This window comes from Larimichthys crocea, chromosome XIII (genome assembly GCF_000972845.2).
Source record: "Larimichthys crocea isolate SSNF chromosome XIII, L_crocea_2.0, whole genome shotgun sequence".
Taxonomy (NCBI): Eukaryota; Metazoa; Chordata; class Actinopteri; family Sciaenidae; genus Larimichthys; species Larimichthys crocea.
This window is the reverse complement of record NC_040023.1, coordinates 9,732,123-9,759,342: the sequence shown is the minus strand read 5'-3', so window position 1 is coordinate 9,759,342 and position 27,220 is coordinate 9,732,123. Positions and strand designations below refer to the sequence as shown.

Below are 27,220 nucleotides of genomic sequence, written 5' to 3'. Positions count from 1 at the left end.
TGCAGCCATGATCCACTCGCGGCCTCGTGGGGCTGTGGACCAGCCCTCTTTTAGAAACATGGCCTCTTTGGAGAGGAGGGAGAGCGAGGGGTGGACGCAGGAGATCACAATGACGGGAGAATGGAGGAAACATAAAAGATAGTTTGATTGTTGTTTAACAAAAAGCACCTCTGGCTTCACGTCCTTAAACAAACAGGACGGACGGGTGGATGAAGGACAGACAGACATATGATGGGTGGATAGCTTCAGACACAGTGGGATGGCTCTGTGGGTACATGTGGTAGGAATCCCCTCGAGGCTCAGCGAAGCAGCCGCCTCACTGATGAATGCGCATTTCAAATCTCTTTTTATGCAGAGAAGGGCGTTACACAGACCCACATACAAAGGACAGCTGCACTTTAGACATCCACAGAGCCCTCTCATGACACAGTATTGATCATCGCTGCCCCTTTTAAAAGCTCGCTTAAGCAGGAAACTCTGAGCATCTACAGTATCAGTGTATGTGTGTGTGTGTGTGTGTATATCTCATGACTCAGCAACTGTTCATCAAGTGAGACATGCAGCACTAAACACGAGCTGACGTGATGTGCTGCACAGCCTGAACACTGTGGACTGAGAGCTGGACGAACTGTGGCAGCCGTCGTGGAGCGTTGGTCTGTGCTGTGTTACTGCAGTGGCTGCAGCAGCCTTTTCATTTTCAAGGTGAAGGAGGCTGAACAGCTGTACGCTAGCACAGAAAGTCTCTCTCTCTCTCTCTGTGTGTGTGAGCCCCCTAACATTTTCTGCAACCCAAATATGAGCACAAGCTGCACAGAAACACTGAGGTCCACACACACATGAGCATGTGAGCTTCACAGCACAGTGAGGTCAACGTCTTCCAGTCTGAGTCATGTCATTTAGTCAGAACTAACATATCATCTCTGATGTAAAGCTGCTGGATTCCGCTCTGGTTTATTGTTGTCAAAGAGAAGGAACAAAGAAATGCAAACACTTCATATTCTTTAGATATTAACAGGAATAAGAGACAAACAATTAACTCGGTAGAATCATGTAGCACTGCACCAAAGATAGAGTCTTCAAGATGTAATAGACACGGTTAGTAACTTCTATACTGTCTGTAGCACTGTGTATTAAACACCAGAAGAGTTTTGTTTACTAATTCTTTGTTCAGATATTTCCTGATTGAAATTAAAGTTTTTCATATTTTATCCAAAGAAATGTGCAGCTCTTTACAGGAAAGTTTTTTTTCCCCTTTGCTGTTGCTATTGCTTCTTAACTGTAGCTGCTGTAAGCTCAGTTTGTTAGCTGGGCTGCCCAGACTGTGAGCTCAGAGCACCGGAGGAGTGTTACCAACTCAACAAAGACAGAGCATGGCAGAGGAGAAAAGACTGAAGAGTGTGATACATGTGTGAAAAATATCTTTCTATTTCTCAAGTACCGAAACTTTCAAACTATATCCAGACCCTCTGGCAGACAGCTTGTGACTGGGCCCCAAACTGTGCAGAATATGCTGATGAATAAACAGTCGAATGTTTTGTAGAAAGACTACAACGTGAATCAATAACTCACCGCTCTACTTTCCCTCAAGTATCCTTTTTCAACCGAAACCAGCAGAGCTCGACAGACACAGGCAGATGCACGTAATTATATCGTGTGCTACTGAATTGGCACGAAATGACAAGTTGTAGTTTGGAACAAGAGGACACCCTGTCATTTGAAGCAATGACCCTTCTCTCACAGGCAAACACTCGGCCTGTCTGTCTCTCACACTCTGATGAACAGACATCAGGAGTGTGTGTGGTGTTGTGGAGGGCAATAACAAGCAAGGGAAAGAGAGGAAGGAGAAGAAAAGGGAGGGAGGGAAGAAGGATACGGCGAAAGGCGGATGGAGTGACGGCCTGTGCTGCGTTGATTAGGCTCTGGGGACAGAGGTGGAAAGAATGGAAAGAGGCATGGTGCCTTTTAAGAGCTGATAACACACACATGACCACAAACATGGTGCACAATTGACAACAAAGGCACCCTTCAAAGACCTGTCTGACTACAACAACATGCATCAGTTTAATGTCACTAATTTACTGCAAATGGTTAAAGGAGCAGTGTGTAGGATGTAGAGGCGTCTAGCAGTATAAGCTGTGGATAGCAACCCCCCCCCCACTCGCCTTCCTGTTCTCAACAAAAGGGAGAAACTATGATGGCTACGAAATGCACAGAAGATCTAGTTTAGTTTGTCGGCTCTGGTCTACTATAGAAACTAAGAAAATAATATATTCCATTTTTGTTATATCATGCTTAAACATTGGACCTTGAGGTAGACTACCAGGAGCAAAAACATTCCTTTCGTGGCTACATCTGGAGTCCTAAAAGTGACCGAGTGTATATTTGTCCACCTTTCTCAAGGAACAGGTGTCAAGAGTAGGGTTGAAGCAAACCATTATTTTCATTATCGATTAATCTGTCGATTACTTTTAGTCTAGAAAAATGACGATCACAGTTGACCATCAATCCAAAACGCAAAGATATTCAGTAAAGGAGCAAATTCACATTTTAGAAACTGGAACCAAAAAATGTTTAGGCATTTTTCATGACTCAAACACTTAATGTATTTCTAGAATTAGATTAATTTTCTGTCAATCAATTGATTACTCTAGGGGTTGCCAATCTGTTTTTGTTGGGTACCAGTTGCCCAGGGGTTGTGAATCTCTGGATTAATCAGCACTCTCCAAGACAGGGATGAATAAGAAGCTCGGGTTGGCTAATGGACAGAGGTAGAGGTAGAGAGGCAAACCTGTGGCAGGTATTTTACAGTCGCCTGTTGCTGCAGTGACATTGGACTCTCTATCATGGAGTCCAGCCTCTCTGATGAACTGCTGGTCAGCCCTCCCCAGTCTGTCTGACTGGGAGTGGTGCCCGCCGTTTCTGGAGAGGTCAGCGGCAGGTCGCTCGCGTAGCCCGACTCCAGCAGTGAAGACTGCTTTGGCGCGCGATCCGGAGTGTCCAAACTAAATCCCTTGACGATCATCGCCTCCTGAATGCGCATTTGGTTAGAGGACATGGGGAAACCCCCTGCACCTGACATTTCGGCCCGTCTTTCATCGTCCTCCGATAGTTGGACTTTTAGAATATTTCCTGTGACTGGAGACGAGGCAGGGAGCTCTTTGTAGACATCTACCTCACTGTCGCTTTCGCCCCTCCACACTGGAGAGCCAAAATCACTGGGGTACACTGTCCTGACCACGCAGAGTTTACCATCCACCTCACGGATGTGGACAACACCTTTACGCTCCCTCCCTGAAGGTGTCCGCACCACTCCTATTGTCCCTTCTGCTCCTCCTTTAACCTCCACTTCCCCCTTTTCCTCCCTTTCCACCCTCCCCTTGTCTTTTTTGTCCTTCTTTTGTTTGTCCTTCTTGAGTATCCAGGGTTTCTCTAGGACCCCTTGGACTTTCTCCCTGACACGACAGACCCTCCCTCCACCTGGAGTGGTACTGCCCAGGACTGGGGCTGTGTTGACTGGGGTGGTGGTTGTGGTTTGGCTCGGGATGCTGGAGACGTCTATGATGGCGCTAACGGTGTCTTCCTCCCCTGGTAGGCAGAAAACACCTCTCCAGGCTGGGCTGGGCTTGGGGGATGCTTCAAGTATCCTGCTGCCTAAAAGACCCCCAACATTGGTACTCAGGGAGCCGGGGGAAAGAGTATTGCTGTGCAGATTAGTTTTGGAATGAATCAACTGGGTATCAGGCACTGGTATAAGAGTCCTAGCTCTGCTGCTGAAGTCTGAATCCGCTGTTTCAGTAACTGCAGCCTTTTCCTCGTCGTCTTCATCCTCTTCCTCCCTTTCATCGGGCTCATTGCTTCTTTGTCGCTCAAAGTCCTCGTGTTCCAACTCTCCTTTCCTGTTCTTCTTGCCCTTGTGCTTACGTCTGAAACGTAGACGCTTCTTTGGTGAAAGTGGTGGGGCTCCACTGAGCTCCCCCTCCTGGGTAGGCCTGACACAACCCATGGAGTTCCCCATGTTTCTGATGTTGACTGAAAACGGCGTATAAAAAAAAAAGAAATCACGGGCAGTTAATCCATCGGAGGGGCCGGGTTAATGTCCATTTATTCCAGTTGTTTGAGAGAGAAAAAAGGACGCAGGAGAGAGGAAATATTCAGATAGGCTAGCGACTGACTGACAGCTCCCTCATTAATCTGACACCTGTGAGTAATGTGAAGTTAGGAAGAGCAGGTTTAGCCCCATTTTCCATGGCGCCATCTTAAATACAACCCGGTGAATAAGAAGATGGATGGTACAAGCTGTCACTAAACGAGAGAGAGAGGGAAAGTTTCTCCAGGCAGTTACTGGCTCAGTCACAGGACAGGCAGCTGCAAGTTGATGTATCTCAGCCCCCCCTCCTCTTTCCTTTACCTCACCTGACTTAAATTCAGTCTGTGCACACTGGCCAGCGCTGCTCTCTCTAAGGGCCTGCTGTTTAACAGCATGTATACGTGCGGGAAGTCGCCTGCTTCGCTTGGACTGCTTTCTTTATCCCAGAAGACTTGTGGTCGCAGTCAAGGACGCGAGGACACAGTTATGTCAAGCCGAGCCACACGAGGGAGGAAAATAAATCCAGTTGGGGTCAGGTGCCTGATTTATCACCAGGCTTTTTTGGCAGGTGAGCTGTTACCTGGTGCAAGTCGACGTGTCAGGAAGGTTTGATGAGTGTGGGAGAGAGAAAAAATGTAGTGCAGTCCGGATCTATTCAGCCCATTAGTGAAGCTCCGGCTGCTTCACACACACCGCATGTGTCTGTGTGTGACGTGAGAATGAAGTGTGACAGTGTTTCAGTAGCAGTCTTATCGCACTTCTTTATTCAATGTCATAATTCCTAAAAAATACGAGAGGTGACTGCTACACAGGTTGTGAAAAACAATGCTGCAAATTCGTTCCACCCTCGATAACAACCACAAACAAACTGGTGCTGGTTCCAGGTGCCGGTGCAATCCAAGAGCTCTATCCACACTCGGATCCTAACAGCTATCTGAGGTCATGAATTAATAATGCCTCCCTCCAACTGTGGTGATGTTATTGCAGCGCGAGAGGAGAGCAAGTAACATCCGTAACGCAAGTCAGCCACACAGCAGCGATCAGTAGGAATCCTATCTGTCACGGTGCTCGTAGTGGAAGTAGTATTAACAGTGATGCTGTCGATATCCCCCGTAGTAACGGCGAGCTTGGTGTCTCATTCTGCCGAGGCAGCACGGCGGTCCAGATTGGTTGTGGGTGAGAGATAGTGTGCAGTCAGCCAATGCTGCCACAGATTGCTGGTTGATTCAGCCAATACTCTGACAGCTTGTTAAATACTCAATCAGAGCATCGGCTTCCCGCCCCCGATGCTTCTCCTTGTCATCTTCCCACGATTTATCCTGCTCATTGAGCTGGTGTCTCATGTGATGCAGCTCGTGTGTGTTCCTCCTCCTCCTCCTCCTCTTAAGGGACTGTTGTTGTCGAGTCTAAGATCGCTGGTGTTAATTTCTCCCATTGACGTGATTGGCGGGAAAGTTCAAAGTCTTTGCAATGATCGTGTAGAACGGTCGGATACCTGTAGAATCAACTCGTCACAGTCCGGAAAAACCACAAAATAGGGTGCTGATCTAATTCTGGAGGCAGCTCATTGCAGACAGACTCCACCTTAAGCTCCCCAGACAGCTTAGCATCACATGCTTCTCCCCTGGATACCAGTCTAAAAGATCCCCCTCGCTCCCCTACCTTGAAGTCAGATTCCCTGAGGAGTTGACTAGAAATTGTGTCCCAGTACTGTCCAATCATAAACCTCCTGCTGTCAATCTGCCAGTTACTCAGGCAAGCTTCCCCTTCATCAGGTGGTGCAGTGCGACGATGCAACAGCCTGACAAAATCCACAGTTTGCAGGAGTGGGGGGTATTTAGACCACGTCTTAGTCCGAGACAAAAAAAAAAAAAAAAACAGGCTCTCGCTCTTTATAACTCCCTCACTGTCCACTAGATCTAATTAGGAAGAGGCATCTGGGGTAGGCGCCAGAAGTGGACTGGAAGAGGAGGAAGGGTCTTGTCAAAATCCAGTTCTAGTAACAGACCTACTTCAGGTACAGATGTGCATCTGGAACAGAGCCAAAGGGATTCAGCGTCCAGTGAAGGGCAGTCCTGAACTCCACGAGGTTAGGACGACAGGGTCCGCACTCCACGTCCCGTTTAACAAAAAAAAGCCACGCATGGAGCAAAAACAGGAACACAGGGCGTCTCCGGCTAAAAGGAAACCGTGGCTCCGTCACACAAGCGTGGCTGGATTGATCCGACTGATGCGGTCCAGGAGGAGAGTATGTGTGCTTGCGCCTGCGAGGTTGGGCGTCCCCCCCCTGGTCAGCTGTGTGAGCCCTTTCTGCATACGTGTCCACGAGTGTCTTGTCCTGCTGTGCGTTTGTGATCCGAGGCCTGCTGATCAGGAGAAGCCGGGAGCTCCAGTGACAGCAGGCAGCCTGGACTCGTCTCTCCCTCAGCTGGCTTCGCTCCTCTGCTTTATCCCTCGCTCGCAGACGCCGGCAGAGGGAGAGAAAAGCTTTTATCTCCCGGCTGCTGCAGCTTCACATTCTCTTCTGCTCGATCTCTCACTCTCACAATCCACCCCTCCCTCCTTGGCTCGCCTCCTCCTATCCGCTTCCTCGTTGCTCCTGCCTCTCTCTCTCTCTCTCTCTTTAGCTCTAGCTCTCTCTCTTGGCTGTTAGTGAGCAGCTTTCTGTGCCACAAACACACACATGCATGCACACACACTTGACCCAAAAGCTCGCCTGAATGACAGACTGCAACAGGGAGCAGGAGAGAAATCAAATCGAAATGCATTTCTGCAACATTAACGAGAAGCCGGCGAGAGCTTCAATCTGTTTCGCGCTCGCTCGCTTTTCATCTATCGCCTTCAATCTTCAATCTGTCCATCATGCCACAGGTTACGAGCGTCTTTATGGGTGAAAAGGAGACGAGCGAGGACGGAGATTTGAAGGAATTAAGGGAAAGTTGAAAAGGACAAAAGAAATAACAGGAGGGGATGATGGAGGCTATGAAAGGATCAAGAGCTGAGACGAGGGAGAGGGAAACATGCACACACATCAGAGCAGCTACAGAGATAGCTAAGCTTTCACTATCAACCACTGTAGTAGGTCTTTGATCAATGTTTAATGGCAACATGAAATCTGCAGGTTTTCTGCATCGATGTGATCAGGTACCTGGATTTTACAGAAACTGGATGAGCCTAAACAATCTAAAACAGTTCTCAATGGATGGATTCATCGTTTAAAACATTAACTTAAAGCAGAAATCTAAAACACTTTATGGCTCCAGCTAATCTACAGGCCTCCAGCCACCATCGCTGCACATACATCGAATAACACAGGTCATGTTTGATCCTGCACGGCAATAACCCTGCAGGAGAAGAGCACTCATTACCCTCTCCTGCAGATGTATGAACTCATGGTATTTCGCGGTAAGTGCCTAATATGTATGGTGAATGTTTTCACAGAGACAGATATGGATGGAGACCACTAACAGGGGCAGCACTCTCGAGATGGAGAAAGCAGAAAGAGTGATCCATCTTCACTCATTAAGCGAAAAGCGTAAAGAGAGCGACGCACACAAACACACATGCAAAAGGCATGAACCAATGAGAGGGAGGCACTAATCAACTCCCCGAGGCTTTCATCCCCTCGCTGTGGCGGCACGGCATCATGAGCTGTCGTAATCAGACCGCAACCTCCGCCTGAACCCAGTGTCAGCCTTTTTTAACCAGACCAGACCGCTGCACGCTGGACTTTCAGACGCTCTTTTGATCATTTATTTAGCAGCTCTTTTGTCGATACGTGCACTGAACCACAGTGATTGATCTTCAGATTTCAATCGTCAGAATCTGCACACCACGCCTTCCTGATCGTACATCCCAGTTTGAAAAATCTAAAGACATCTAAAGACACATAACTCGCCGCTTCATGGTGGTGCTGAATGTAGATATTTCTGGCTTTGCAAGCACTGCCGTGTCCAAGTAATTAACAACCGACGAGATAGTGAGCAATGCTCTTCCCCCAACTAACGTGACAGAATATGCAGAAGACCTCCAACTTATTTATAACACTAAACACGAGTAGACAAGCGATGATAAACAACTGCAAATAAAGGCAGCCAGTCTAGTTTATGTTGCTTAGAGACCTCAAATGTTAAGCAGACAAATAAAGTTTGCCACGTCTGTCTTTGTTTTTTTCTCCTAACAGTATCATCATCTTTTGTGGGCAATGACACACACACATGAGCATGACATCAGTACATGAGGTCAGCTGTACCCGACACAGACGGTGATCAACTGGTGCAATAGAAGCCTAAATTACTACAGAGGAACAACACTAATAAAGAGACGCCCCCGCCTGCTCATCCTGCCTCCGAGCAGCTTCGAGAAGCAGTGATGAATTTCTCCACCACCAGTTCAGGAATGAACTCACCCACCAGGACTTAGCCGGTGACGTACAGCTGGTTCATCCAATCACAGGCGGACACAGTGCAGGAGGAGGCGGGACCACAGACAGGTCAGATAATAGTGAACTGACTGCTGACACCTACAGGTTTGACTGAGGAGCTACAGTCACATTTACACAGAGCAGATGAACAAATATTGAGCTAGAAGTTAGAAGATTGATTAATTAAAGCCAGCTGTCACTTTAATAACCACTTATGATTAAAATGTAATGATATTTATCAAGAAGTCTTAATATTGTGAGCTGTGAATCTTGTAAAAGATTCATTAAGGCTTTCTTCTGCTTCGACGAGCGACTTTAAAATGAAATATTTTGTCACTGTCTTGCAGAAAATATCGACTATACTGTGCTTTGAGTGCAGAGCTCGGCGTTCAGTACAGAGAAAGTGGACTGACGGATAATCGGCAGGAAATACATGCAGAAGATGTTATTTAAAAAAAGTCTGAGCGAAGCTGTTCGGCTTCAGCAGGACTGTGGAGGAGGCAGCTTGTCTGAGCCGGCTGACAGAGTGAAGTGAAGACAGAGATACCGCCTCATCTGTAGCCGGACGTGTCCATGAAATAATGACTAATAATGACAGTTAGAACCCGAGTGAAAAATGATAGCTCACTGAGTGAGTTCCTATAATTACCCGATGTGCTGATTCACTCATTTGCACATACGCGTCCTGTCCACAAAGACCTGCAGGCTCGTTTCCAGAAATTACTTCTTCACCATCGTCGTGATTATCAGACCAAAGCAGCCGCTGAGACTAATGAGGAAATTATAGATGCCTCTGCTGATTTAGGTCACGTATCTGTGAATATTTGAGTGAAAGGCAGCAAACAACAGCAGATACAACTGCAGCAGCTTCAGGATAAGTTGTTTTATATAGAGTACAAACATGTACCTCAGAGGGAAACAGCATTTTGTGACAATATTTCCTGTGTATTACACTATAATCATGTGTTTTCAAAGAGTTTTAGCAATAAAATGTAATAAAAAGTCATTTAAAATGTTGTTTTTGTTACTGTAAATAAACTTTCTAGTCTTCTGACATTCATACACTGATGCCAACTGCTCATCGGTTATTGGGAGCTAACCACTGATCTTGCTCAAGGACACTTCGACCACGCAGACTGGAAGAGCCGGGTATCAAACCCCCGACCGTCTGATTAGTGCACGGCCTGCTCTACCTTCTGTTGTTTTACCTCCCCAACTTCGCTGTCATGTAGAAGACTTATTACTGATTTAGTGCGACCTTGAGGTGGATGTTCATCTCTGATTATTGAACTCAAATTTATTTGGCACTTTCATACGGACAGAATATAAAACAAACTGCACCCAAAAAACAATTTTAGACACAAAAACATAAACTGAGGAAACACTGGAGGCGATAATAATAATAAAATATAATAAAGAAACACATTCAAATGTCTAAATGGGCCAAACAGAGAATAAAAAACATCATCTGCTGTTCTCGGGATCAGATTATCCGACTTCTATTGTATTTTTGCAGAGTAATTATCTAACAGACTCGAGGACACTGGGACGTGGAAGCGTTGACATTGAACATATAGATTTATATTGCTGATCCTCCATCGTGTATTTACAGTAATAACCATCCGAACACAACACAGTGCAGGGACATGGAGCATCTCATGAACCCGGTGAATATTTCCTGTTCTGTTGGCCTGCTCCATGTTTCCAGAGCTGTCTCAGCCTCATCCTGTCCGTCATCTCTGGGTTAGTCCTCCTGCATCCCTCCATCCCTCCATCCCTCCACCTCCTTCTGTCTGTCTGTCTAACACTATGTTCTGCTGAGTCATGCCCATTCAAAACGGTTGCCAGGGTGTCATGCACTACTGTTTCCATAGCAACCAGCTGGCAGTGTCACCTTGCAGAGGGTCACGTCACAGCACAGCCTAGTGGTCGACCACAGCAACTACATGACCTCATAACGTAAATCAGTGAGATCCAGCAACGAGTAACGAGGGAGCAAACGAACATCAACATATCTACACGACTCTGACTTTAACAGAGCACAAGCCTGTCTGCAGGCTGCAGTGATGCAGGAACATTTGGTGGAAATTATTCATCATCAGCTCCAATGATTGACAGTCTAGACTAAACACACTGCCCTTAAGACAACTCTCGTTTTCTAGTTTCAATAAAGCATCTCTAAATTTAGAGACCGAGTCCAGGACTGGGACTCACTTCACTCAGCCTGCATGGAGCTGAAGTTAAATCCCTGATTCATGTGGATAACACAGCACACTGTATGTTTCGTACTACTTGCACAGTAACTCTGAAGCTGCCAACAAGCTGAAGTTTAAGGAGCCCACAGACGATATATTTTTTAAAACGGGACTATTTCAGTCCGAACACGTGATGAAAGATATACAGGAACAAACTGTGAATGCAGGATCAGCCTCGAGACTGAACATGTCGTCCTCAGTGTTCCCTTCATGCCCGAGCTGTCCAACTACCAAACCACCAAACTGAGGCCAAACAGTGTCCTCAGGTGATGTTTTAAAGGATGACATCGCTCAGGTGTTTCATAACAGACTCGAGACAACAACAACACACACGTGAAAGTCTTAGAACACAGAGTCACGTTGTCAAGTCGTGTGTACATACAGCTACCATAGAAAATAACGTGTACACACTCTGCACTGACACCATAACATCAGGAAACACTTCAGACTTGAAGAACATGAACACACACACACACCTTCTGATTTCCTGTCAGCAGTTCAGTCGTGCAAAAAGCATAAGTTAACACTGACACACACACACACACACACACACACACACACACACACACACACAGAGCGAGGCTCATCCTGCAAGTGATAATGAGTGAAATCCCAACAGCTGGACAGACTAACAACAGGACAACAGGACAATAATCCACGTTTCAATCCATTAACATCCAGACTGTATCACAGCAGTAACGACGTGAGCCAGAACTCAATAATTACATTATTAATTAGAGGTATTATTTCATTAAGAGCCTGATAAAAGAACCTTTAGTCGCCCACAGAAGAAGTTATGTTTGTTCTGCTTTGACTGAAATAACCGTTAAGTGTGTCGAACACAGGAAACGCAGCGTGAGGAGGGCGGGCACAGACCTGGAAGTGAAGGATGATGGTCCAGATGAGACCTAACGTCAGTTTGGGGTTCCCGTCAGTGATGTCATCGTTCCTGATGTTCACAAGTTTGACCTGAAAAATGAGAAAACAGATTTTTATTAGTTTTCTGACAAAGAATACAGAATGTGACATAACCTACACGAGCCTGGAGCGATGAGGAGAACAACTCATCTTCATTTCTGCATGCTAAGGATGAAAAATGATCTCCGCTCTAAATATCATGCCCATTAGCTGTAAGAGACTCCCTGAAACCTTGTTAAATCTCACGGCTCTGGTAAGCCGAGCACAGAGGCTGTATAATTAGGCCTGCAGTGAAACACTGCCGTCTCCAGAGAGAGAGAGCGAGACAAGAGAGACGAGAGGTGCAATTTAAGAAAGAGACGTGGAGGAAGAGCGAGAGATTTATTCATGACAGGAAGAGCAGGCGAGCGGATGAAAGGTTCGGTATGAGAGGACAGGTACAGAGCAGGTGAAAAATAAGGGGACGATGCTATGCAAGGGGACAAGTCTGGACTGCATCGTCTTTATGAAATAATCAAGGCCGTCCCTGAAAGAGACGTCGTCGTCTCCTTGGCAGCATGTGTTGCTCCAAATGCTGTGTATATTATTCAGCATTAATGGTCATACAAAGAAAGATTTTGACACTGACTATAACAGAGAGCAGTGAAGTGCAGCAGAGACACTCCAGCTTGGACTAATACTTATATTACAGAGTTATTAGTTCATAATCCTCGTGGACACCGCACGAGATAAATGAGGACGAAAAGCAACAAAACTTCTGTCGTGTTTGGATTAATTGGTTTAACAGATTACAGCAACAGACGCAGAACAAGGTTTGTTCTGACACTTTTGATTCATCGCGTGGGATTAAAGCTTGTTTTGTCAGGTGTTCCCTGTTTGCAGAAATCCTGTTCAAGCTGCAAAGACTTAAACCTGCAGGTGGATGACACTGATACAGTTGAGAATTAGATGCAGGCGCTCCATTCATTGTTGTGTTCGTCTGTTTTCGTGCATACCTGTCTCTGTTTGAGGAAGTCCAGCGCTATCTGGACATTCTGTAGTCGATGAAATCTCATTCGGCCCTTTTCTCTGGGCTGCGGAGAGAAGAGAGGAGAGAGGACACGGTGAGGAGCGTCGACAGATTCATTTAAACTCTGTAGGTTTTAGTGACACAGATGCAAGAGGCAGCAGTGAGTGCAAATCAAGCCGAATTCAATCCACAGTGCAGTGAAGTGAAAACTCAGCATGGCTGTATTGACATGAAATGATCCTCCGGGGGGCGCTGTCTTCAACAGGAGCTGTTAAAGACAGGCCAAAACTCAAGACCCAAACCATGCTGATACAATCGAAAAGATGCAAACCTCAGAGGAACCTCAAAAAACAGTTTAGAGGAAGGAAAGATTCAAACACACACACAGAAACACACTCTGCTGCAAAGAAAACACGAGTGCAGGATGCAGGTTCACACTGTGCTGGTAAAGAGAAGGCACACATAGGATTAGTCATCACATCAGCAAATATGAGAGGAGAGGAGAGGAGAGGAGAGGAGAGGAGAGGAGAGGAGTGATGTATGTTTGTAAGTGTAAGCTTTTAATGTGTTTGAATATGTTAATGAGTCTAATCAGAGAAAAACCAAGTCAATATGTTCAAACATCTTTCAGGGAAACTCTTTTAATTAGTTTACTTTTTTGTTAAGAGACTTTTTTTTTAACCATTTAACATCTTTTAACATCTAAAAAATAGAAAGTTCAGACTCCAAACAGCTACAAATATTCACTCCCTGGCCACTTTGTTAGGTACAGCAATCCAACAGAAGACAACAGATCTGCCATGATTCCCGTAATGTTCAGTTTATGTTCGCATTGTCAGGAGTTCATTCAACCATATGTTTAATATTCAAGGTATTTCTCGTCTTCTGATGCTACATATCTCATTCACACACTGATGGCGTTGGCTGTCATGCTGGGTGCCCACTGTGCATCAGTTTTTGGAAGCTAACCATTCACACACTGGTGCAGATGGTGGTGGTTCGGTATCTTGCTCAAGGACACTTCGTCATGCAGACTGGAGGAGCCGGGGATCAAACCACCAATCATCCGCTCTACCTCCTGAGCCACAATGAAACATCTCTCCATGCAAAGCAGTTCTCTAACAATCAAAACTGAAGCTCGTTATCTCTGCAGAGGTTGAACTCATGGCTGAGCTGTCGTGTTGGATTGTATTCAGGTGTATCTAAAAGTAGCTGCAGAGTGTATGAAATATCTACGCTGCTTTTATTGTGCTGATTCATGCAAAGGTAGTCGTAGAGCATTGTTGGGTGAAAACAACTTTTCAGAGACTAACAGCCTCGTGTTTGAGGGCTGAGGGACTTCCTGTAGAGGAACACACACTCTAAAACGTCGAAACGTTCGTTATGATGCTGTCACCCAACAGACATGACGTGTCACGCAGCATTGTATGGTGTCATGTGCAGCCCAGTATGCTGGTCAGAGATCAGTGGCACAGCACTCTCATGCAGCCTCACAGCTCCACCTGTGGGCCAGAGGGGGGGGTAAAAGCTCGAAGGGGGTCAGAGGTCAGAGGTGACAGAGTGAGCGGTGGGAGAAGGGGGAGAGAGAGAGGCTTTTTTAACTTCGAACATACTCCCTGAGCTCCTTCCTCCTCCTCATCCTCCCCTCCGAGCAAGATGAGAGGGGGGGCCCGCGAGGCGTATGCCCTTTTCAATGAAGGGCCGCTCTTCTGTTGCTATGGTAACAGAAGGGGAGAGGGGTAGAAAGAGAAGAAGAGGAAGAGGAGATGTGGTGATGAGAAAGAGGAGAGAATGAAGGAGGGCGGGATCAAATGAAAGAAAAAAAAAAATACCGTAACTGCAAATCAAAAAAATGTAAACAACGAAGGAAGAGAGTCAGATTAACTCTCCCACACACATCATCCATGAAGGTGTCGGTGTGTACTTTGTGTGACTGTGTGTGTGGTTAAACAGACGAGTCAGCAGCCTGTTTCTGTTAGTCTACCTGTCTGTCAGCATTACGACTGAAGCTCTTAGATCATCATGCTGACCAAAGTCAACCCGCCGGCGCTCAAACTGCTCTGTGTCTGTTTACTAGAAATGCCCGGCTGGTCAGCTGTGGCTTTAATAACGTGTCAGTCTGGAGTCACCTTCGAGCCGGCAACATTTTCAGGACTGTGATGCTTTGAGCTGGAGATGACCGGGTGTGTGATGAGGAGACAGAGTGATAAGAAGTGAGTGCAGGTGAGCGTGCAAGAGATAAAAAGCCATACCAGGGTGACTCCGGAGAGGACCTCGAGCAACGAAATGAGGTTGTGTCCATCCCTCAGGTCCTCGTACAGGTCTGAGATGTGCTTCCTCACCTGAGAAAAGAAAGAGAGGACAGAAGGTTAATCCCACACTGCAACATCTGCCAGGGCTGATCGCTGATCCACAGCTGACCGGGCTGGTTGCCAGGCCAACGGAGACGAAGCACCAGCTGTGGCCTCTTGTCTCCGTTGCCATGACTTCGCCTCGACAATGAGTGTGGTGGTGGTGGGGGTGGTGGGTTGTCACCGGTGGCAACTTGCCGCTGCTGCTGCTGCTGCCACGGTGACTCAGCAGCCTGATGATCATCAGCGCTTGTTTTGTTGGAAAGTGGGACACTCGGTGAGACAGACGGTGACCGCTCGAGGCCGAACACAGAGTGAAATAATGGATCAGCTGAGCTGTGACGAGTGAGTAAAGCATTACAAGAACTGAACCGAAAGAAAGGAAACAAATCCACACGCCGTCTGCCGCACGGTATTTTATTATTCTGACGTGTTTGAGAAGTCTGTCAGGAGGTCGTTTCTCCGTCTTCTGTATGAATTAGACGACTTGAGATTCACGCGGACACGTTGCAGGAGAGTTAAAGAGAAAATATGTGAAAACAATGCACACCAGTGGAGAATAATTAAGTTAGACGGGACTAAAAAGAGGCTGTTTCTGGGTCAAAGAAGGACAGAAAAAAAGCTGCAGAGAGGCCCAACCACAACATGCAACAGCTGAGGAGAGGCTTGTCTTTGGTAAACAAAGCATTTCTAATACGACGGAAAGCGGCAGAGGGAGGTGTTGGCGTGCGACAAAAAGGTCAAGCATTCCTGCCTGCTTCACCACGGCAACCGTCTACCTGCATTAGAGTGATTTTTCCTGTTTTCACGCAGCACCTGCACTGATACAAAAAAGTTTTGCTGCAGTCCTGGCCTCGAGTCAAAGACAAGACAAGTGTACTGCCGGGTTTTACCACAAGAGGGCAAGACAGTCACAAGAGTAGGCTGAGAGAGCGAGCAGGAAGTTATGAATTATAAAGTAATAATTCATTTTTTATAAACATCTTAAAACTGCAGCTATAAAAGTGTCCTCAGTGAACTCGCACGTCTGCCGCTGCCTTGTGTTTTCTCCCTGCATGACATCAGCTGTTTTACACAGAAGACGTGTTAATTAGACTGCGATGAGAAACACTGACTGGAAACGAGGTGCTGCTTTTGTCTAATTGTGTCTCAGTGTGTCAGAGCGAGTGAGTCAGGCGTTCATGGAGTGTGTATACAAAGCTTATTCTACACTCAGTTATCTGGAGACCAACAACACTTATCATGAGCACGCCTCTGCTGATAAATGATCATTTTAGGTGCTTTCTGAGGTCACAAAAAGTCCCACTGCAAAAACAAACTCGAATTAAAAATACGACATCCAGTAAACTCAAAGTTCAGTCCAGGGACACGTCACTTATAGTCAAACTGCTCTACGACACCCAGCTGGATCTGTGTATTGTTGTTTTTGTGTGTCTTCGGGGGTCGACGCTCACGCAGCCAGCTGTGTCCGATGTGTCGTGACGGCAGCTGACAGCTGCCTTTGGCACCAAAGCAGCAGAGGTAACGTCGAGGAGCACGGGCACCTGGGATGCGGCGCTGCTCTGATACGCTGAACACAAATCTGTGTTTGTAAATCATTTATCAGGTAGAAACGGCTTCAAATGTTATTTTTGTCACATACTGGATAGATAGAGTTTGACATGCTGTAGCAGGAGGGCACAACGACTGATGACAGTTATTTGAACGGCAATTAAAGGAAGTGTTGCAGATTGGCATGCTGCTCAGTGCAATGTGATCCAATATAAAGTGACAAGCCTTATCTGGTAAGCCCGGCATACTGCATCGAAAATTCCAGGTTGATCATAAAATACTAAAAATGAAACGAAACCTTTCACCCAGTTCTGACAGAAGGTTGACGCTTACACCTAAAGCCTCACACTTTGTTTTCTGCTAAATTATTTGAGTTTCTGTCATTCAGTTGGGTGGATGAGTCATTTCAAAAAGTGCAGCAAAACACTTGAAAACATAAAAAAAAGAGTTTCTGTCAAACAAACTCGAGTTAAGCATGTTTGATTATGAAAATCAGTGTTGACAGGAACATCTGCTGACATGTTTGTTGTGTCTGTCGTGCAGGTTTAGCTACAGCACAGCGAACAGTTCTCCATCTTTGAGAAAACCTTCCTGACGTCTTAATCCACAGCTCCAGGATTTGCCCTCATTGTGTCAACATCGTGCTGGGTCAAAGTGTCTCACCGCATGTCTGTGTTTATATTGGCCCCTGTTTGCATTGTATGGGCATGCACGTTAACACCCGTCACACCTGAGCGACATAACAGACAAGGAGCGATGATGTCACAGGTCACCTGTCTGCCTTTGTCTCTGGATTTTACATTCCACCTTTCTTTCTTCCTTCGTATGTCCTCTGAGCCACAGCTCTTTTGTCTCCGTCTGTGTTTGTCTCTGAATCCCCGCCGATAGGGTGGAGGTTTGTAGAATCAACAGTCCTGGCTCAGAGTCAACACATGATGTAGGACGCAGAACTATTTCGCCCCTGCTCTCGATTCAAGAACACAGAGCTGGGACATCGTGACTCGTCTTTAGCAACACTTCTACAGCAAATATTTCAACAGATGAGACGAGTCGTCTCCACCCGATGCTCGACCCTTCCTCTCAACTTTATATCTCATTACAACAGTAAAGCTGCTTAAAAGACGATTCTAACTTTATAAAACTTTATGCTGAAACATCTCACATCTCCTGCTCTCAATTAGAGCTGCAGTAAACTAGAATTCATTATCAATAAACTGATGAACTGATCAATAATTTGGTCTAGAAAATGTTCAAGCTGACTGGTTTGTTTGGACCAAGCGGCAACCTGAACAAAAAAAAAAAATGCAGTTCCTCAAACGTCCACCTGAGGCTGGCTCCAGAAGTGAGTCAGTCTCCATAAGTCCCCATGTTCAAAACTTCACAGCAGAAATAAACATGTTTACAGCCTGGTACAAAAAACAGTTTTGGTCTCTGTAGCCAATTTCCCCGTTCATGACAACTGTACTGAGGGTGAATTTATATACAACTCACCTGTTCAGATTATATTAAGGCTTAAAGTTATGCAGGATTAAGAGCGTGGACGCTTTGATTGACAGGTGAGTGCTGTTACAGGTGGCTTGTTCGAGCACCCAGGCGTGATTCAGTCTATGATCCACGTCTTTGCTGTTTTTTATCACAGCTTTAGAGCTTCAAAACGTCACACATACGCTGTCCATTCTTTAGTTTGATATTACATATATTAGATAGTAATTTTTTTTCTACCATCATAGAAAACAAAGAAAAGCTGAAAATATTCACATCTGAGAGGCTGAAACTGACGATTTCTGCTTCAAACTTTCATCAAATCTCCAAATTGTTGTCAATAAATAATCTGTCTGGGAACAGAACGCACTCACAGAATGTTACAAAAATAATTAGAGCTGCATTTCCAACACTGAAACATCCTCCTCATCTCTCCACCTCCTCCTCCTCCTCCTGCTGCTTCTCTCACTCTCCATCTCTGACCTACATTTACAGTCAGCGGTTGGTTGGCACTGCCAGCTGATACAGAGTTACATTAACAGGCCGGGCGCCGTGACGACAGTCGCTCCAGAGTTTTTATGGGGTCAGACAGACACTTCGTTCCCGGGTCATGTGACAGAAATACCCAGCATTCTCCATTCCTCACCACCACCTGTGTGTGTGTGTGTGACACACACTATACATACAGTACATTATGTGTGTGTGTGACACATGCTCTACATACTGTACATACACACGTGTGCAGATGTTAAAGTTTGCAGAGGCAGCTGTCCTACAAAGGAGACGCTATCTGCACGTAGTTAATTATTATGAAAGAGACAATAAATCAATAACTTTATTAATCTATTATCTTCAGGGAAAACAGCCGACAAGCTCTGCTTTAAGTTTGAGTCAACGTGCAGGAAGAACTATAGATTTAATTTAGCTCAGTGTTTTTAAACAGCCAGCTATAAAGAAGTTATTCAGCTGCTCATTCAGATTTAACTCCTCCTGTTGTTTCTTTATCGACGCCTTTAAATGGAACAGTCCCATCCAGCATGCAGGCGAGACGGAGCGTCTGCCAATCAATAATTTAAAGTCTGCATTCATGTAAACATTTCTAAACTCTCAACAGCTCTGAAATATTCATTCAAAACTCACGTTCAGTTCATTCAGCACTTCGCTGCTAAACGGGACTGAAGTGTGAACACGGCTGGAGGTTTAACGAGCTGTAACTTCACAGACTAACAGTGATAAATGCATCAAATGCTCGGAGAAGAGGAGGGTGTGTGTACAAGTTTATGCCAGCTCGCTCGCTCTCCATGAAGCTATTATCCAGCCAAGACTGATGTTAATGGACCTGCAGATGGATGAGAAGGAATTTCTTTTTATCATTATTGTGCTCTGTTGATTGTTTTATTACAAAGTGGGAACGAGTTAGGAAATAAATGAATCCCAAGCAGGTCATGAGGACACACAGACGGGTTTTTTCTGAAGCTCCACAGTCCTTTACGACTTCTCACTTCATTGATTTTCTAATGAGAGGACACAGGAGGTCACGTTAATGTGTATGTATAAGATGAATACAGACACGTTACAGTCTGAGACCGAGCGAAACCAACAGGGAGGTGGCAAAAGCTGCAGTTCCTCAAACATCCACTTGAGGCTGGCTCCAGAAGTGAGTTAGTCTCCAGAAGTGAGTCAGTCTCCTTAAGTCCCCATGTCCCCAAAAATCTTCAGCATTTGTTTTACAATAACTCCAGAACATGGACACGTACCTTGATGAGATGTTTGTTGACCCATTTTGTGAAGGTTTTCTTCTGAACTCTGTCCCGCTCATCTGAAGAGAAACAAACAGAGAGGAGGGAAGGTTAATTACATAATCCAGATCTGGCATGGTCGCTGAATTATGTCGATGATACAAATCCAGCTCAAGGAGGTAAACACACACCGTGGAGACAGTTATGATGATATTCGGTCAGACAAGCATGGATAGAAGAGTTTGACAAAACTCCTGAGATGACTCAGTCTCAGCAGCGCTGCATTTGAGATGATGTAAGGACAAACACTTCTATCTGAGTTCATGGACAACAACTCGAGGTGAACCTGATAAGAACTTCTGTATCTACAAACGTGACTTCTCGTAAAGTCTTGAGCTTTTATCTTTATCGTGTTTGACTGAGCTGACATCCTGAGTAAACTCAGGTTCACTCAGAATGAAGCTCAGCAGGCTGTTTTCCTCTCGTCCGTTCTCTAAAAGGTCTAACCTTTATCTCAGTTTCCACAGTCTCTCTAACTGAAGTGTGATCTGCAGCCAGGCAGAGCTCCAGCCTGCGATCTCCACAGGCCAGAGGAGTGAGGCAGCCAGGCCAGGAATAGAGCCTGATGCTGAGCCACAACTTATCTGTCCCTCTTCCTCTCTGCGCTCGTATCAGTCCGTCAGGGACGAAACACAGACGCTTTTTCTTTCCCGCCATTCTGTTGAATGTTTGACTTCCTCCTGGAGGGAAAGTTAAACATCCTCATGTGATACTGCGTGTTCCTGTTGCATGCAGCACACAGCGCTAAGGTGCAGAATCCAACCTTCTCACCAGACACCAGAGCTGCAACATTTAAAGCAAAAATGTGAAATATTCTCTGATTCCAGCTTTGTTTGTTTGTTTGTTTGTGAGTATTTGCTACTTTTCTGTAACATGTGACAGAAAACTGAATATCTTTGAGATTCTGACTCTGTGTTACAGAAAACAAGACAATCAGAAAATAAAACAACTGTTAGCTGCAGGACTATGAGACACTGTTATATATTAAACAACATAAATATGAGAAGAGATCTTCTGCCAACAACAATCTACACAAAAACAAAATGTTGTAGTTTATATATAAACACAGCTTTAAAAAGGACAAAGAAATATATAATATGACGATGATTCAGATCAAATTTGACTCTGTAAACCTGAGAACAAGCAGGAATCTAAAAATACAGACATATAAATATTTTTAAAAGGTTTTTAAAGTGATGAGCATCAGCTGTTACTAAATATCTAAATCTAATTTTTCATTTGAGTGTATCTTTGTCAAATAAAACCACGATAAGATACTTTTGTTCTCACATCGAGACTATCACACGCGCTCAACAGCTCCGTGAAAGGTGAGTATTTTCCCTCCAGTGTGTCAAAAAGATTCAGCTCCGACCAATCAGCAAACAGACGGCCGCAGGTACCGCCCTTCCTGCCAGCTGTTTATCAGTTGCCATGGTGAAGCCATGAGAGAGCAGCCATGGTATCACTTCCTCCTTCAAACATCTTGTTATCTCATACATCTCCCTCACACACACACACACACACACACACACACACACCTATGCAAACACACACACACACACACACACACAGATTTCCACAGAGCGTCTGACACCTTCAACTGTCGAGCTCCAGAAGTAGAAAGGATTTCAAAAGAGGAAATTCGATTTAGGATTTAGTGGGTCAAACATCTCGATCGGATAAAACGCAAGGTCAATCTCAAACCTGCAGAGCACACACACACACACACACACACACACACACACACACACACACACATGGGGGTGACACATGGATGAGTTTACATAAAGAGAGATGTCTCCAGGCAAAGAACACACATTTCAACATGCTCTTGCAAAATAGTTGCACTACTGAAACACGCCTTGCTTCCCAAACCTGCCCGAGTAGCTGAGCTAGTTCAGCCAGAGGAGACACTCAAGCTTTGACATGTCATCAGGTCACACGGTCGGTCGGCCGACCACACCGCAATAAAACACGTATCCGTTTGTTGGAGGCGTGTTAATCAGATCATAAAGCCGTCGGGTATGAATTATTAGAAAGCTGGAGACACGAGAAGAGTGGAGGTATGTGAGTGACAGCCACGGAAAGACGCTCATTCATCAACAGAGGAGGCATTGTTAAGACGCACACACCCCCCTTCCACGCTGTCCAAACACACACACACACACACACACACACACACACACACACACTGATGTCTCACCCTTTGCCCCGACAACCACAATGATTAATAGCCACCACTTCCAGAATAAGTGTTGTCACCGTGCACAAACAGGAACTGTTCAAACACGCAGTGAAACACGTGCTGACAGCAGCCACTCCGACCACTGACAGCATGTAAACAACGCCGCAAACACACACACACACACTGACCTGCACAGCACATGAGCGAGTACAGGTGAGCGTTGAGATGACATTCGTTCCTGTAGTCAGTCCACATTGTCCTCCTCCCCCAATCAGAGCTTCATTTGATGTGGACGCGGCATAATCCAAGACAGAAGTCAGATAATTATAGCAGTGAAGACGTCTCAAGCTGCCACCGCCTGTCCACGACTGAGAGCTGAGGAGTGAGCGTGAGCTGGCAGGAGAGCACCGAGAGCTGCTACCAGTTTCTCTACCAGAGTCTGTCCTCCTCCTTCTTCTTCTTCTTCTCTTGGTTTCAGTCTGTCGTTCACCTGCTCCCTCTCTCCTTGATTGCCATGGTAGCTGCCATGTCAGGCGCTGTCCTCTCTCTCTCGCCGGTCCACCTCGCACTCTTTTCCCAGCAGCAGTTGCTCTCACACGTGTGTGTCAAAGTCGACGTCAGCTCCTCACGCTCAGTCCAAAAAGGACGGCCTCCCTCCCTCCCTCCCTCCCTCCCTCCCCCTGTTTACTCACTCTCAGTTCTACTTCCTCACCAGGCAGTGGCACTCTCTCTCTCTCTCTCTGTCTCTCTCTCTCTCTCTCTGTCACTTCTCTTGCTCGCTCGCTCTCTCATTCCAGGCCACAACAGACGGTCTGTGCTCAGAGCTGCAGCTAACGGCGGCTCTGCAGAGCTGCAGAGGGGGGTCTGCTCTGTTTATCTTCTCTCTGCGTAGGTAAGCAACTCTCTTTGCAGACGGGTACGATCCGATCCGGACGGATGATTTAACCTTTTTTTTTTTCACATTTAGATGCTGTTTTCCTGAGCCCGAGGCAGTTTCTATGTATCCTGCAGAGAGGTTCTTTAAAAATCAACTCAAAAAAGATGTTTTAGGTCAGCGTCATATCCGTTTGTGAAGCTGTTACGCACCCCTGAGTCCTTTACATGCCACAAAAGCATCCAAAAGTATACATGTACGGCTCAGGGACACTATGCAAACATTCAGTCTTTGCGTTCAGGCTGACAAAAGCCAGATCCTCCAGCTCCCTGATAACTTCATTTCCATGCTCCGTTTATCCGGTTTCCTTTCCTTAAGAGGCAAACACAAACTTCTCAGGTTCCTTTTGTCAAAGAGTCAACAGCCCTGAACGTTCCCGCTCCGATACTGTAGAAAACAGAGGGAGACACTGTGCCTGGGGCTGAGATGGACTTCTCGGTCGGAGGTGGACTTTGTGACGTTATTTAATTTAATAAAGACGAGCAGATTCGTCTCATTAGTGCGCGTGTCTTGGGTGTGTACAACAGATATGGCAGATGATGATGAAGTCATGCCGGGGTCAGACTTGTGAGACAATAAGAGGCCTCTTGCAGCCTTCAGCTCGCGCTGCCTGGTGCTGAACACATCATCAGATTCACTGTCTGCTTCTCTTCACAGCTGACAGCCTCAACTCTTTATTTTTTTATGAAACCCCTCTCTGCCTTTCCCTCCTTCGCTTCTTCTCAAAATAGCTCCGCAGTCCCAGACAGCACCGCTGCAGCTCGGAAGAATTTCTGCTCTGTCATGTTTGGAGAAGAAAGACTGAGTCAAGAATCAGCTGTGTGGAAACAATGAGTCGGCACGGGGGGGGCCGTGAGCTCGGACGAATCACACGGCGGTCTGCGGCAGGTCATGTGATCTTCTGAAGAGGGCCGACGTCATTGGTGGAGCAGAAGCCGGTACGACTCTGAAAGCAGGTGTCCTCTCTGCGCAGGTACACACACCTGAGCAGGCGAGACACTGACTCACACGCTCCGAACAGTCACAACAAGCTCAGACGGAGTTACGCGAGCTCCCCTCCGTTTCGTCACTCCTCCGACGTCACTCCTTTCCGTCCTCCCCTCCTTCTCTCAGGTCTTCTTCTGACTCTTCCATCCCTCCGTCAGCCTTCAGTGAATCTCTCCTCTTTCCGTCTCTACGGGACCCGTCCACACTAAAAATACCAGACGGAGCTTATTCCTCTAATACCATGCTGTGTGCTTATCCCTCGCCCTCCCCCGTTATCACCTCTAATCTCCCTCGCTCTCCCACTCTGTTGCCCGTCTGCCGCTGTGATTCAATTAAAATACAATAAATAATAAACTGTGAGGGAGGTTTCCAAGTCTGTGCTTCCCCTTCTTTTATTTGTCCATCATGTAATCTTCCCTTCTTTCACTTCCTTTTAGTCAGTCTGCCTCCCAGGGTTCATTTATCCTCCTCCTCCTCCTCCTCCTCCTCCTCTGTGGTGACACTCAGAGGCTGGCAGCAGCCTCCATCTCTTTTTTTTTTATCCTTTCTTTCCGCTTCTTATCCCAATTTTCTCTCCGAGCTACAAACATTGAATGCTAAGTGTTTGCGAAGCTGAGCGAGCTCACTTTGGAGCCGCAAATCAGCTGACTGGAGGAGACACAAATCCAAATATCGAAATCTTCGATATCCAAACTTTCTGTTCCCTTCCACACCAACCAGCTGTCCAGTTAACGTGGATTAGTTTCAATCTGCCCTCCTGTGGCCACAGAGGAGAGACACGCGAGGGCTTAAACGAGGCCAGTAATCTTATATTACTCCTGATCGAAAATACATCATGTACAAGATGTTTATGTACAAGAAATGATACGAGAAGCCACAACAGAAGCAGGTTAACAATAACTGGAGGTGACTGATGGTCCGTGCGGTTTTACTACTGACCCACATCTAAACAGAGACGTCACCTGTCAAACCAACATCAGACTTTTAAAATGTATGATCCAACGAGTTTCTTTAAAGCATTAATCATGATACTCAGCTGTAAAACATCATTTATTCAGCAGCATCAGCAGCAGTAGTTAAGTACAAGCCTGAGCAACATCGAGGATGAAGTGTAAACCACAGAGATTTACATACATACAAACCGCATAGTGTTCATATATACAGTAAAAAACGCTACACACACGCCCTGCATGCTTGGCCTCCTGCTGTGACCAGCCTGGTTTCCTGTGATGAGATAAATAAGGTTAGGACCACAGCTTCACACAGTGTGACCACACAGTGTGACCACACACACGCGCGCACTGAAGCACGTGCGCGCTTCAGTAGCTCATCTCGAGCCTAGAGACGAGCTCAAACAATGAAGTAAACAGAAAAGTTTGACGGTTGAACGACATCCTGCCACACTCAAACGGACACGTCCATACTATTCCTTATGAGACACACACACACACACACACACATTTTAAACACACAGTTTCATCAACCTGCAGCTTCATTAACTACAATTAAACATAGTTAGGAACACACACAAGCACAAACGTCATGAAACTGTCTGGCATGTTACAGTGATCCAGCATCGTAATATCCTTAGACGTCCACTTGAAGCTGGCTCCAGAAGTAAGTCAGTCTCCATAAGTCCCCATGTCCAAATGTCCAACTTCACAGCAGAAATAAACATGTTTACAGCCTGGTACAAAAAACAGTTTTGGTCTCTGTAGCTAATTTCCCCGTTCATGATAACTGTACTGAGGGTGAATTTATATACAACTCACCTGTTCACATTATATTAAGGCTTAAAGTTATGCAGGATTAAGAGCGTGGACGCTTTGATTGACAGGTGGGTGCTGTTTGAAGCATCACTTTGATTGATTTCAGAAGTTAAATTAAACTTTCTTTTGAGGTTCTTGATCACTAATAAATCCTGTCTCCTTCTTTTCCCTTCATACCTGCAGCTCCTGTTTTCTTTGTGGCTCTTTACGTCAACATGTCCTCCCTTTAACTGCCCTCTTGGCTCTCTTACAATCACAGCAGCATGCGCTGCCCTCTCGGCATCGATCAGCCTCATTGATCTGCATCGTTACATCGTGGCAGATAGTTCTCCCCTGGCGAATCTAAACCGATCGTTGAGTTCAGACAAAATTAACGTCCCAAACCAAAAACCTCATCCGACCAACGATGACTAACCTAGAATTAGCCTCAGTTTTTCCAGTGTGAGAAGCCACTGGAAGGATTTGAACCAACATGAGGACTAGCTGTGTTTCCAGCAGAGCAAAGGTATAAAGGTCAGTATAAACACCACGTCACAATGGTTTAAATACAAGCCGCCGTTACATAATGAACACTTGCATCAGGCTTTAAATGAGCATCAGCACTGAAGCCGACTGGAATTTGTTTAATGGTGCGACACCGTGGCGTTGCATCAGTGTTTACCATTAGCTTTGAATAATTCGACACATGACTAAACTCTGGAGCTCGCTGGCAGCACAGCAGCTCGTTGTTTGGCGTGTGGAGCGTGCGCTTATAAAAACAAGACATCGCTGGACACGTAAGCTGCCAAACACACGCAAACAACCGCAGCCTGCGGGCTTGAATTACGGATGGATGAGACTATATGATTCAATAGTCCATGAAATATCGCAGCCTTTCCCCGCAAAGAGCCAAATATGGAAGATTGTGCACCGCTGACTCTGAAGCAGATGAGATGCAGGAATTAAGTCCTGCAGCATAAAGGCAGAAAAAAACAGAAGAATGTTTCACTCAGAAAACATGATCCTGCAAGAGAGGAAGGCTTCAGCACTGTGCACTACTGTACAAACTAGTTTAAAACGGAAGGCGATCACTTCCATGAAGACACTGACAGTTACAAATGACACAGCGCAGGGGGTGGAGCGTGAACAGGAAGCACATGGAGCTGGTGTCAAATCACTTCTCTCTCCATAAAGAGAAATTAATTAAGACAGCGAGCAATAAAAAAGTAAACACAAAGAAAATGTTCAGCTTCTCCTCCCTCTCAGCAGCCCTCGCACAGAAGCTCTTTACCTTGATCAAACCTGACTGCCTGTTGACGTCGACGACGGTAAAACCAAAATCCAGCTGCTGTGATGAAGTGAAAAGTCACCACCAGGATGGGCGTTATGACTGCGGGGTCTGTTAGGAAGTCCATGTCGAATCACTAACTGTCCCGTGCTAAAAATAAGACAAAAGTTCCAGCAGCTCCACGGACTGAAAGCTTCCAGGTG

At 45.9% G+C, this 27,220-nt stretch overlaps 1 protein-coding gene across 28 annotated transcripts in view; it reads right to left on the bottom strand.

Moving 5' to 3' along the window:
• macf1a (microtubule actin crosslinking factor 1a) overlaps nt 1-27,220 on the bottom strand; it is a 192,973-nt gene that overhangs the window by 91,923 nt on the left and 73,830 nt on the right. For 11 of the 28 annotated variants that reach the window (XM_027286533.1, XM_027286544.1, XM_027286540.1 and 8 more), the window contains 4 exons: nt 19,834-19,895; nt 14,945-15,034; nt 12,679-12,756; nt 11,642-11,734 (listed from right to left, as the gene is read on the bottom strand). In XM_027286533.1, the coding sequence (XP_027142334.1) occupies nt 11,642-11,734; nt 12,679-12,756; nt 14,945-15,034; nt 19,834-19,895 (323 nt within the window). Of the gene's footprint in view, nt 1-2,788; nt 4,169-11,641; nt 11,735-12,678; nt 12,757-14,944; nt 15,035-19,833; nt 19,896-22,248; nt 22,638-27,020; nt 27,180-27,220 lie in introns of those variants that run through there. The other 17 variants (XM_027286528.1, XM_027286522.1, XM_027286520.1 and 14 more) reach the window with 10 other exon arrangements.